The sequence below is a fragment of the Bufo bufo genome, chromosome 4 (genome assembly GCF_905171765.1).
Source record: "Bufo bufo chromosome 4, aBufBuf1.1, whole genome shotgun sequence".
NCBI classification, from domain to species: Eukaryota; Metazoa; Chordata; class Amphibia; order Anura; family Bufonidae; genus Bufo; species Bufo bufo.
Genome location: NC_053392.1, coordinates 213,034,123 through 213,048,062, shown reverse-complemented (window position 1 = coordinate 213,048,062; position 13,940 = coordinate 213,034,123). Strand labels below are relative to the sequence as shown.

General features: G+C 37.9%; 1 protein-coding gene across 1 annotated transcript in view; it reads left to right on the top strand.

Annotated features, from left to right (window-relative positions):
* Positions 1–10,977, top strand: part of PEX5L (peroxisomal biogenesis factor 5 like) — a 122,918-nt gene extending 111,941 nt beyond the window's left edge. The window contains exons 11-13 of the mRNA XM_040429984.1: positions 4,196–4,361; positions 5,795–5,952; positions 10,776–10,977. Coding sequence (XP_040285918.1) covers positions 4,196–4,361; positions 5,795–5,952; positions 10,776–10,977 — 526 coding nt within the window. The remainder of the gene's footprint in view (positions 1–4,195; positions 4,362–5,794; positions 5,953–10,775) is intronic.
* The last annotated feature ends 2,963 nt before the right edge of the window (positions 10,978–13,940 follow it).

Below are 13,940 nucleotides of genomic sequence, written 5' to 3'. Positions count from 1 at the left end.
CTCACTCCAATTAGCTCTTGGAGATGTCATTAGTCTAGGGGCTCACATACTTTTTCCACCTGCACTGTGAATGTTTACATGGTGTGTTTAATAAAAACATGGTAACATTTAATTCTTTGTGTGTTATTAGTTTAAGCAGACTGTGATTGTCTATTGTTGTGACTTAGATGAAGATCAGATCACATTTTATGACCAATTTGTGCAGAAATCCATATCATTCCAACGGGTTCACATACTTTTTCTTGCAACTGTAATTGTCTTCTTGCGGACATCATCAATCTGTAGCACTGAGATGTTTGATTCCTATGGGAGGAATTTATCATGAGGTTACCATTTGTATATCCGTTTTCCTTGAGTTTGTGTTGTTGTACTTTGCCTTAAATTTATCAAACACAACAAAATATTTATTAAATTTAGTACATCTTTACACTTTTGTCTAGAAATGTTACACCAGGTTGCCTCTACCACCCCCTACTGGAGTGAGTTGGTAACTTTTTAAAAAGTCACCGTGAAACTAATTAACATAGCTAACAATGCACACCTTTCAATTCTGAAGTGAGTGATGTAAAAATGGAAAAAGTCACACATTTTTTTCCGCAAGCACAAAAAGTTGCAAAGCCCATATTTTGGGACTTTTTAAAGCCATAATTCTGGAGTTCATGGCATGATAAATTCCCCCCTATAAGTGTGACATTGGTGCATTTTAAGATTAAAGTGGTTTTCCACTTTTGCTGTGTTGATGACCTATCTTCACTTGAATACTGTAGGAGGGAGCCATCCCATTGAAGTGAATGGGACGGTGGAGCTGTAATTTCACCTGTTTGGTGCTGCCATGTCGACATTGAGCAGGTTAAAAGAAAAGATAACACAGCGCTTATATGAGCACTGTGTCCTTTTCAAACACCTGATCAACAGGGGTGTCGGGAGTCGTGCCCCTGCCGAACTTATATTGATGACCTATCCTGAGTATAGGTCATCAATATAGCAAAACCGGAAATCGACTTTAACTGTAGTCACTCCGGAACTTTAATTTGTATCTTTACTGCTGCCTTAAAGATGGAATTGTTTTCACAATTTAATTTGCACTAGCTCTGGGAGCCTATTGAAGAATGCTTTCCTTCCAGAGGTTGCTTTTCCTTAATCAGGAGGGTCAGCAACTGGAATTAATTTGTATTGACAGCAGATTCTATAAGTATTAGAAAACATGTTCACCAAGATACAGACCTGAAAGCATGCTGCATGAATGCTTGAAACCACTGCACTACAGCAGGGACTGCATTCATCATGTAGCAAGCAGATTAAAGATTATGTCTGACAATGAAGTTAGTGCTGTCTACCTCATAGGACCACCTGTAAATTACGAAATGTTTAGTCCCCCCTTACAAAATACAGAGAATTCAAAATATATACAACACATGCTGTCTGCATTTACTGGTACTACTACTTCTTTACCGTCTACTTCTCATCCACCTGTATAGCTACTACTCTTCCTATTGTACAGTATGGCGTGGAAGCCTGTTTTTCCACTCTTCACTCTGCAATAGACCTATCAGTATCTCATTACCCTCCACATACCAATCATAATAAGAAGATATTCATATTCACTGTAGGTGGTAAGATGAGATTGACAGATCCATCTAGTGTCAGTCTTGAACGCTACAGTAATTCATAATTCCCTCTATAAAGATAACTACAATGAAATACAAACAATTTATCCAATAAAGATCATTATAAACTGAAGTAGGATTAGAAATTTCTAAACACTATAGGAAAAGTGCTATTGCGACAAGTGTAGCCTATTATGATCCATTTAACTAAAGTGGGATCATTATGAGGTATTGATAAATTAGACAATAAGTTTTGAAATATCCAATCAATAATCTAATTGTTCAATATGAAAACATATAAGGCTACAGCATGATTGAATAAAGGGGCATAGCTATAGGGGGTGCCGAGGGGGGGCCCAGGAGCCTTATGAGGCCCAAAGACTCTTGTGCCACATAAGAAGACCCCGGTATTTTAGAAAGTTTATGCTGGTCAAGTTACACCTCTGGCTGGAGGGAAGGAGTTAAGTCAAGAATTTGGAATAGCGGGTAGAGTGGGTTGCCGGTTCAATTTTTGCCTCAGACCGCACAAAGGCTATGTGCTTCCCTGCCCCAGCCACAAAGAACTGAGTGAAGGGGGGCCCAAGCTGAACTCTTGCACCAGGGCCTATGAGCCTTTAGCTATGCCCCTGATTGTATATAAAATGAAGCAGTATGGTTCGTCTGGGATTATACAGCATTTGTATTTTTTGCTGATTAAAATTGCATACATTATAATACCATAGGTTTTCATAATATTCCTTGGCCAATAGGATACAATGGGGTGGGGGGGGGGGGGGTTATCATTCGCCCTTCCCAGTTTTCTTGCGTACAAACCCCGGGGCCAGTGGGCCTGGCTCATTTATTTTCTTTCACCACAGTTTTCTGGTGTAAAAGAAAACTGCAATCTACGGCAGATCAAACGCCTGTAGATTTCAGTGTAGGTGCACAGACAGCCTGAGGATGCACCTATAAGTGAGACGCATCTTCAGTCGTTGCAGGGGATATAGACTGACAGCCTACCAGTATGAACAGGCCCCAAAGGTAGGCAAGTTCATAAACCAGATACCTAGAATCCTATCTCACCCTATAGGACCCTGGAACTAATGTCAGGACTGAGTCTACCTGTTTCTCCAAAGGGAAGGACGAACAGGAGTCTCCCTCAGACCTAATTACAAACAGGGAAAGGCAACACACACATATATATATATATATATATATATATATATATAAAATATATATATATATATATGTAGATGAAAAACGGACAGCACTCCAGGTAAAAGTAGATGGTGTTTATTCACCCATGTGGATGGCAACGTTTCAGCTCATACAAGAGCCTTTGTCAAGCTTGACAAAGGCTCTTGTATGAGCTGAAACGTTGCCATCCACATGGGTGAATAAACACCATCTACTTTTACCTGGAGTGCTGTCCGTTTTTCATCTACTATTGACGGGGTAAGCTGCTACATCCCTGGACATAGCACCCTTTCTGTGTTGTTCTTCCGGTGCCGCCATTGTTTTTCTTTTTTTATATATATATGTATGTATATATAAACAAAATAGAAAAGGGAAAGTAAACACTTATGTTCAATGAAGCTTTGATAGCACCAGGAACTCAGCCGAGAACCAAACACAAGCTGACCACAAGTCCAACAGAAGCTATAAACCGCATAGCATAGTGGGAGAAACAACAATAAATAGAGAAGGTAAAATGACCACAGTAGCCACACCTGGGGAAAGAAGGTGTGGCAAGCACCAGAAACAACACAGACGTCATTTGATCCAAAAGGAAAGCATGTCAGATCAAACCACGTGTTGCCAGTCTCACAGATCTTCTGCCTCCTGTTGCGGGAACGTCCGTGCCACAATCATTTTGCAATAGTGTTGTGGAAAATTGAGGTCTGAGTAACTATGGACATCACAGAAGCACAACAGAGAATATGGCGCTAAACTATTATACACACACTGAACTAAAATATTTGTAGGTGGAAACAGGTGCATATTACCAGCTAGAAATTCTATATTTCTATATCAAATATATATGACAATTTTATTTTAGTGCCATTTTTCGTAAATCTTTCATAATATAAATAACTACAGTATTTATTACAAACCAGGTTTTCTAAAAGAGATTACCAATGTAAGGGAATCTGTCACCAATGACTTACCTTTTAAATTAAACTGATTTCATAGATACATAGCAGTGGATCACCTGATTTCTCTGTTATCTGAGTTATGATTTTTTTTAAATATGCAAATTGGGCATTTGGTTCAATGAAGGCATTACCATCGCTCTTGTTGTACCCAAGCTTCGCTCCTTTCTGTGGCCAGCCCTCTCTCTGTGCTTTACCACTGCCTGGCCCTGTCAATCAAAGCAGCCAGGGAGGAGCTGGCCACAGAAATAAGTGGAACTTGGACACAATGATCAATGGTCACGTCCTCATTGCACCAAAGGCCTAATTTGCATATTAAGAAAAAGTACCATAACTTAGGATCAACAAAAGAAACATTTTATTCAGGTGAATTATAGCTATGGGTTTATGCAAAACGTTTGATATGGAGGTCGCTGGTGACAGTCTCTTTAATGGACCCTAATATTTTTGTTTCAGTTCTTCTCTGGAAGAGGTGAAGGAATTATACCTAGAAGCAGCACATCAGAATGGTGATCTGATAGATCCTGACTTGCAAACGGGACTGGGAGTCTTATTCAACCTTAGTGGAGAGTTTGATAGAGCTGTGGATGCTTTCAACTCTGCCTTAATGGTCCGGCCAGATGTAAGTTGTTTTTAAGAATAAAAAAAAATATCTTATGCCATTAATGACATTATATTTTCTACTTGTAAATTACCGCCTATAGTATTTATTCAAATGTATATACAGTTTTAAGAAAGAAGATCTTTCATGTCCATGGTCATCTGCTGTCCCCTGCACTTGTCCACAATACAAATGTCACCTTAAAAAAAGAAAAATGGTGCAAGCAAAGAAGTCAGTCACAAATGTCTCAAAGACATATCATACAATAACACTATGTGGAGCTTGGCAAACACCTTAGTTAATGGCTGGAAGCACGATTTGGCAGTATGGAACAGTAAACCCCAGAAGATCTGGTGCTGACATTTTTGTTTTTTTAACTATGGTTGCATCCACCTTGCTAGAGAGGGCTTTGGTCTAACTCTAAAAGCGTTATCTTGGCAGTCCCTTGGTATTTACCCTTTAATTCTAGTATTGGATGAGCATGCTCGGCCGAACACCAGTTCGGCTCAAGCATCGCTATGCTCGGCCGAATATCAGTCAGTGTATTTAAATCTAATTTAGCTTCTATTTCTAAAAAGTTTCTGGCGGGATTCGAACTCACAACCTTCTACATTACAGCCAAGAATGTTAACCACTACACTATAGAGATGCATGGCCAGTTACTAAAAAAAAAAAAAAAAAAACATATGAGACTTCTGCTGTATAGGAATACTTACTAGTAGTAAGTATTCCTATACAGCAAAAGTCTAATTTTTTTATATATTTTTTTGAAGTAACTGGCCATGCAGCTCTATAGTATAGTGGTTAACATTCTGGGCTGTAATGTAGAAGGTTGTGAGTTTGAATCCCGTCAGAAACTTTTCAGAAATAGAGGCTAAATTAGATTTAAATACACTGGGTGTCCCCAAGCACTGACTCTACATATGGACATAGCTATATATGGAGTCAGAGCAGGGACTCCTAAGCCAAACTAGAGTCCCGACACCCTCCCCTCTTCATAGCAGGGGGTGCCTGGTTTAATGCTCGGGTTCTCCCATTGACTTTCATTGTGCTCGGGTGCTCTGTAGACACTGGGCATCAGTGCAAAAAAACAACAGTTTTATAATTTTATTTATTCATTTTTAGTGTCTGTGTTGAGTGTTGAAGCTTTTCTTTTGTATTGTATGTCATCTGCACTAGTAATCACAACCATGACAGCCACTGATGAACCTGGCACTGTGACATTGCATCCACAAGGCAGTGCTTTAATTTGATGGACTAAACAGAGGACCGGAAACAGACTACAGTGGTAGAAGCAATCTTTATAAAACTGTATTTTCATTTTCCTACAAAGGGCACAATAAAGAGTTTCTCAAAAGTCATCAGTAGATTGAAATGAAATCCTTAAAGAATGCAAACATATGAAACACTTTATATTACCAGATTGTGCTTCAGTTTTACCTGTTTTTTGACAGGATTATTCATTGTGGAACCGCTTAGGTGCAACATTAGCAAATGGAGATCGAAGCGAAGAAGCCGTAGAAGCCTACACAAAAGCACTGGAAATACAGCCGGGTTTCATTAGATGCAGATATAATTTAGGAATAAGCTGTATTAACCTTGGAGCTCACAGGTTAGCAATGGAACGAGTTATACAGACAACCCTATGTTCAGATCCCAGTGTGATGAAGATTTCTATATTTCACTATACATTTCCCTACTTTTTCCTATATAACACCCACCTCTCATCCCAATTCTATCATTTCACCCATCATACAAATATGTTACTTCAAAGAGGATCTGTCACTAGATTTCATAATACAAACCGCCTTCATTATTAAATTTATTATTTAGAACTGATGATGCTTTTAAAATCCATGTCAGATTGGCTGAAGAATACTTTTTGAAAGCTTTTGCATCTAATATTAAAGGATAACTGTCATATTTTCATTAAAAAAAAATCTATTTTAGCATATGTTACTGCTGCAGCAGCATTATGCATAAAGTGATCTTTAGTTTCTCCACTTACCACTGTTTTCCTTGAGTTCCCCCTTAGTTACGGCTGTTTTGAATCCTACATTATGAGGATCTTCTCAAGATGGCTCCTCTGCCAGTTCTCTGAGGCCAAAACTGCATTCGCTCAGGTCACATACAAACTTGCTGGAGCCAGCAGCTTCCTGCCAGCCAATCAGATTGGATTACTGAGAGACACGCCTCCTCACTCTGAAGCCTAATGCAGGCATGCAGTGTGAAGGACCGCCCCTAGCCGGAGACAGATAAGCAACGGTCTTTTAAGGGAGCAGTGGAAAGGGACAGAGGACCTTAATGAAAGCTGTTATTATGAGGTAATTACAGATCTTTTGGCAATCATTGACAGACTAACTCAGGTATACATGCCTAGCTCTAATAAACTAGCAAATAAAAAAAATATGACAGTTATCCTTTAAAATCAGCTTTACATAGAGCTAGGTTCATGTTAATAGCAGGTGGAAAAAATTCAAAAAGGACTATTTAGCCATTCAGACAAGGTACAAGTCAGTACACCAGCATCACGAGGTCTAAGAGATCTATCATAATAATATATGCCTTTTGAAATCTGGTGACACATTTTCAAAGTGTACCTTCGATGTAAAACAAAAATAAAATAAGACAGGAGTGATTATTAAATGGGTTATCCATATGTTTAGCTTAATGGATATTATGTAGAAAGATCTCTCCCTTTGTGGACCTCCCTTCTATCTTTTAGAGAAGAGAAATTATCTCTTTAGTGGATTTTGTATATTACATAAAAAGCCGCTAGTCATTTCCCCTGTAATAGGAAGAGATTAAATTTGGGCATGTAAATTAATAACTAAGCAGTTTTACTTGCATTCTTACACATGGATGATTTGTGAAAAATTACAAACTTCTGTCTACTTCTTTAAGAGTCGAGAGCCTCCTGAGATCTATTGTACTTTTTGTATAGCGTGTTTGAGGCTAGTTAGTGATACCAGTACAATCATCCATCAGCCAAGGCAAAAAAACTATACCATGACTAAATTTATCTCGAAATTACTGTTGATAGTATTTCTGCACATTCATGGCTATGAACACCTTCAGAAGCAATTTTTATGATGCATTTTACAAATTTTTGGCCAAAAATATTTTGAATTGGTCTTTATTAAACATTTTCAGCAGTTTTTGTGTTGCAAAATGTAATTTCAGCCTAGTTACAGAGCACCTTAGTTTCAGTTTCACATTAAAGGGTTTCTGTCACCCCATTAAACCGTTTTTTTTTTTTTCTTTACTAATATTCCCTATAGTGCGATCTCATGATACATAAGCAAATTAATCATTTTGGTTCAGTAGAATTTGCTAAAAATCGATTTTTAAAATATGCTAATTACCTTGCTACCAGCAAGTAGGGCGGCTACTTGCTGGTAGCAGCCGCATCCTCCGATGGTAATGACGCCCCCTCGGCATGCTGATTGACAGGGCCAGGGAAGGGAATCGTTCTCTGCTGGTGCTGTTAGAATTTGAAATCTCGCGCCTGCGCCGTACCTGTCTTCAATCGGCGCAGGCGCACTGAGAGGCGGCCGCTCTCTCGACCGCTCCATCCTCAATGCGCCTGCGTCGATGATGACGTCATCAAGTACACCCGGAAGAGATTTATTATTAATAATCGTTGGTGGTATAGTGTTAATAACTGTCATTTTTATAAAATTATTTATTCCCATTTCGTTGGTGGTTTTTGTGGCAGCATGCTTATTATGTACATACTTACCTGATTCGAGCATCCAGCGACGTCACCAGACTCTCCGCCTCCTTCCAGCGATGCCGGCATCTTCTCTTCCGGGTGTACTTGATGACGTCATCGACGCAGGCGCATTGAGGATGGAGCGGTCGAGTGAGCGGCCGCCTCTCAGTGCGCCTGCGCCGATTGAAGACAGGTACGGCGCAGGCGCGAGATTTCAAATTCTAACAGCGCCAGCAGAGAACGATTCCCTTCCCTGGCCCTGTCAATCAGCATGCCGAGGGGGCGTCATTACCATCGGAGGATGCGGCTGCTACCAGCAAGTAGCCGCCCTACTTGCTGGTAGCAAGGTAATTAGCATATTTTAAAAATCGATTTTTAGCAAATTCTACTGAACCAAAATGATTAATTTGCTTATGTATCATCGCACTATAGGGATTATTAGTAAAGAAAAAAATAAAAAACGGTTTAATGGGGTGACAGAAACCCTTTAAGCAATCATGTTGCTCTTCTGACAGCTATGTATGTCTTTTATCTCTTAATTCCTAACAGCTCATAAACAATCATTTAACCCACATTCTTATCATGATAAGAATGTAGCTATAATAAGTAAATATTTTTAGAAAGTAAGAAACAGGCACTCACCATCTGTATTACATATTCATATCCAAAATTAGTAGTGGTAAAAATTATACTATTTATTATATAGAAATACAAAAAACCAATATGAAACAAATATATAAAAAAAATGTAAAATAAAATAACTTAAGCGCATTAAATAGCAAGTAATAATACTACAGATAACCTCCTTTACAAGATGCGCATGATAAAAAACATTCTTAACATACCAAAATAAATTTGTGTCAGTAATCGTTAATACGTTTAAAAATGGTACCTTTGCATTGCCTGTAATCACAAACCATGAAAATAAGCTAAAAATCGTGACATATTACAATTAAAATTTGTATTGAGTCCAGCACAGTTAGGAAAAACTTGTATTGAGTCCAGTACAGTTAGGAAAAACTTGTATTGAGTCCAGTACAGTTAGGAAAAACTTGTATTGAGTGCTATTTCTTTGGCGACTTTGCTTGCCATTCTCGATATAATGCTATCGCAAATTGAGCAAACAGTAAATATGAGTTATGGTCGGTAGTTTGGGTCTGTGTATTCGCCAATCGCAAATTGAGCAAACAGTAAATATGGGTTATGGTCGGTAGTTTGGGTCTGTGTATACACAGACCTGAACTACCCACCATAACCCATATTTATTGTTTGCTCAAGTTCCGATAGCATTATATCGAGAACGGCATGCAAAGTCGCCAAAGAAATAGCAAAGCAAAGGGAGAAGCATTGTACAATCCACCCCGCACCACGTGACAGACTTTGAATACAAGCTCTGCCACACAAGTCACGTGACGGACGCAGAATCACGTGGGACACCAGCTCCAGTGTGGAACTAACTGAATACAGCCATCGCACAGAAAGCTGGCATACAGAACGCCGCCTGGCGAAACATAAAGGCGGGTGAGTGGCTCTACACCAGGTGGGACGCCCCTGGTGCAGGCTTAGAATCAGTGTCAAGTGAGTAGAGACTTGTTAACTCAACTATCATCATACAATCTGATTTTATTCACCTACTAAAAAGGAGGATTCTTTCAATAAAAAAGAGGATTTTCCAAACTCTATTATTACTAACATCCTACTACCGAACTGGTCCCACACCAATAACAAAGAGCTATACCTTTGCTAGTTATTCAATCCCATTTTATACTCCTTTAAATATATTTTTATGGGATATAAAACTGTAAGGATTTACATCACCATTAATATTCTTCTTTTTCCAACTGTACTGGACTCAATACAAGTTTTTCTTAACTGTGCTGGACTCAATACAAATTTTAATTTTAATAAGTCCCGAATTTTTTGCTTGTTTTCATTGTTTGTGATTACAGGCAATGCAAAGATACCATTCTTAAACTTATTAACGAGTACTAACACAAATTTATTTAGGTATGTTAGGTATGTTTTATAGCATGCGCATCTTGTAAAGGAGGTTATCTGTAGTATTATTACTTGCTATTTACTGCACTTAAGTTGTTTTATTTCAATTTTTTTTATATATTTTTTTTCATATAGTTTTTTGGTATTTCTATATAGTAAATAGTATAATTTTTACCACTACTAATTTTGGATATGAATATGTAATACAGATGGTGAGTGCCTGTTTCTTACTTTCTAAAAATACTTACGCTATAATCTTTAATGATTGGGTGAGTCACCAAAAACAGAGCACCTCCACCATAGTCTAAGGAGGGGTGAGCCACTATAAACGATACACAAACTGTTAGCTATAATGAGAATTTAAGATCTGTCATAAATTCAGAGATAAAGGCTATACATAGCCATCAGAAGAGCAACATGAACGCCTTAATTTGGAACTGAAACCAAGCTACTCTACAGCTATGCTGAAACTGAACCCTGTAGAACAAAAACTGCTGAACATTTTGAATAAAAGAAAAGACCAATTGAAAAAAAATATTTTTAATATTTTTAGTCCAAAAGGAGTAAAATGCAAAAAAGAAATGTCCCAGAAGGTGTTCATAGCCTTTAAGTAAAGACTACGCAGAATACTGATTATATTTAATATAATGGATATTTTAGACATATTATACAGTATAAGTGATTTTAGATTTTGCATGCCTAATTATATGTTTGTTTTCTAGGGAGGCTGTTAGCAACTTCTTGACAGCTCTAAATCTGCAGAGAAAAAGCAAAACTCATCAGCAAGCTCAGCATCCTGTAATCTCAGGCAATATCTGGGCTGCACTCAGGATAGCGCTATCTATGATGGACCAACCCGAACTCTTTCATGCTGCCAATGTAGGAGACCTGGATGTCCTCCTAAGAGCATTTAATATAGATTGAAACTGTATCTGGACCTCAAGAACACTTTTTTTTTACTAAGAAAGTTATGTTCACTGTATTCAGCTGGGCATGATATTCAGCACTTCCACAGGATGATAACTTGGCTTTTTTTCCCCAAAGTTTGCTGGATTATATCTGACACGAAAAAGCACAATTAACAAGAAGTTATAGATGAATCCTACTTTATGGACAATTTGAGGAAACATATATTTCTGCTAATAAATATTTACATAGAGATATTCTTTTAGTAAATGTCTAATACAGGGGACCTATTCCATTTTTTGGCATTTATTACATAAACCTGGTCTGGTTATAGGCGGTTCTTCTCCTTCATTATTGGATGTCAATGTTTTGAAGGTGCTTTCTATATAAACTGGAATTGCAACCACCTGCAGACAATGGAAGAACTCCAGATCAGTGCATGAGGATCTACATATATTGTTCACAGCCTGTATGATCTCTAAACATGTTAGTAGATATTATGTAGTTTTAGTATAAATGTTTTGCATAACCTTATAGAATTTCAATGTAGGGTTGCATCTTCCAAGAAATGCCACCTATACGACCCAATGCCTGTCACCTACCTACAGGAATAAAGTATGCAGAAAATGCTGTTAGATTGACGCTAGTTGCCTTTGTTAATAGATATATCAGTTGTATTGTCCGCAGGTATAGCCAACTGCCAAATTTGATATTGACTTTACTTTATCAATACAATCAGTATAATGCACTGACTGAGGCTAAACATGCCTGTTTGTGACTGTACATTTGCACTTTAGTATATGTTTTATTTATGCAATGTTTGTGCATCGAGTAGTAATGGAGAATTGAAAAGTCTGGCCAATATGGCAGATAGGACCAAATATATTATTCGTAGATTTTTTGTAGACATTTAGGTTACCCATTGTGTGCTCTCAATTATAAAATTGTTGTAACATTGAAAATGGAAAGAAATGTGACATATATAAGTTTATAATGACTCGGGCTAGGCAGTTTATGGTTCCCCAGAAATCCATGCTAACCAAAGGTAACCTGAGATTAGCATGGCAAGCTGGAACTTGCTATCTATTACCGGTATAGAAATCAAAGGATGCCAGCTCCCAATTTCAAAACCACTAAACCACTTTGAAGAATTGGTCATATTATGATGTAATAAGCCAATTGCATTCCAATATTTTCATTATATAAGGCCTTATACAATTCATAGTTCATTTGATCACTGTCGAAAAGACACATACTGTATATATGCATTAGATGATATATACATTAGCTGGATGTGTAGCCCTTATCTCTAGTTTTACTGAATGATCATAAACTCTCATTTAAGCAGAAATATTAACAGTTTTATCATAATTTAGCTTAGAATGTAATAATAAAATAATGCCTCCAAAGGTGTCCATAGCCTTTAAGCAGAATTTTTATGCTTCTCACTCTACCAGTCATTGCCATTTATGCCTATAGTAATGGACACCATGAAGGTTTGTAGCCAGTTCATTTAGCTCTATTGAACCTGCCACCTAACCTTGCAGCCCTCTTGTACACGAAAAAAAAGATTGTCTGTAAAGCTGCTTTTTTCCAATAATTTTTAAAGGGGAGGTTTATATTGATAAGTTACCAATGTCAGAATGGCATGGGGGTGTAATCTTGAAGAGGAAGCAGCACTCACACGATTGCGCCTCCTCTTCAAACAGCTGATTGGCGGGAGTGCTGGGAGTACGAGCCCCACAGATCAGATATCCTGAGGATAGGTCATCAATATAAACCTCCGGCACAAAGTCCATAACTGTTAACCAAGTTGGTTTTTATATAATGCTAAAATTATGTGTGCAGTAAAAACATTTTTACATGTTACGTTTGATTCAAATGTTTTGCCCCCATTTAGTATTAGACTTCTAAGCATAACATTTAAAAATTTTCTCTAAGAATTATTGTACAGAAGTTCTTATAAAGAACGTTCCTCCATTAATTCTAATCAGAATCCAATGTCACCCCTTTTTTGATTAGCTCCTTCCTGTGCTATGATTGCATCGTCTTAAAATAACCCGGTTTGATTGCTCCTCTAATTTTGAAGGGGCTGAGTTGTGGATAACAACTTTTTAGCTAAATATACCTATATAACCCAAATTGTCAGTCATTTATTGCTACATCTATTACTTGAATAAACACTATTACTTGAGAAAGATCAGTTACACTTCCATGAGTTCATTCTCTTTAAAGAGTTACTCCCATCATGACATTTATGACATATCTACAGGGTGTGGATTCCACCACTGGGACCTGCTCCTATGTTAGGTATGGGACCCTTTCATGTGCTGCTAAAAATGGACAGAAGGCTGCACATGCACAGTTCTTTCCATTCACTGCTATGGGACTTCCAAAAATATCATAGTGCGATTACGGGGCTATTTTCAGAAGTATCATGGCAGTGAATGGAAAGAGGCCTCCTCTTGATTTATGGCAAATTTATGAATTACACAATCAAAATCATTACTAAACTAAATGCACCAAAATTTTAGCTTAATTCAAACCCAAAGTACAGGGATACGTGATTTATTAAGGCCTATTTCACACGGGCGTTGCGGGTGATGTGTGGGAAAAGATGTGGGTGCGTTGCGGGAAAATGCGCAATTTTTCAGCACGAGTGCAAAGCGTTTTAATGCGTTTTGCACGCACGTGAGAAAAATCGGCATGTTTGGTACCCAGACCCGAACCCGGACTTCTTCACAGAATTTCGGGTTTGGGATCGGTGTTGTGTAAATTTTATTATTTTCCCTTATATCATGGTTATAAGGGAAAATAATAGCATTGTTAATACAGAATGCTAAGTAAATTAGGGATGGAGGGGTTAAAAAAAAAAAAAAAAATTAAACTCACCCCATCCACTTGTTCGCGCAGCCAGGCTTCTCTTCTTTCTTCTTCTTTGAGGACCTGGGAGGACCTGCCTCAAACTACGCCAACCAATA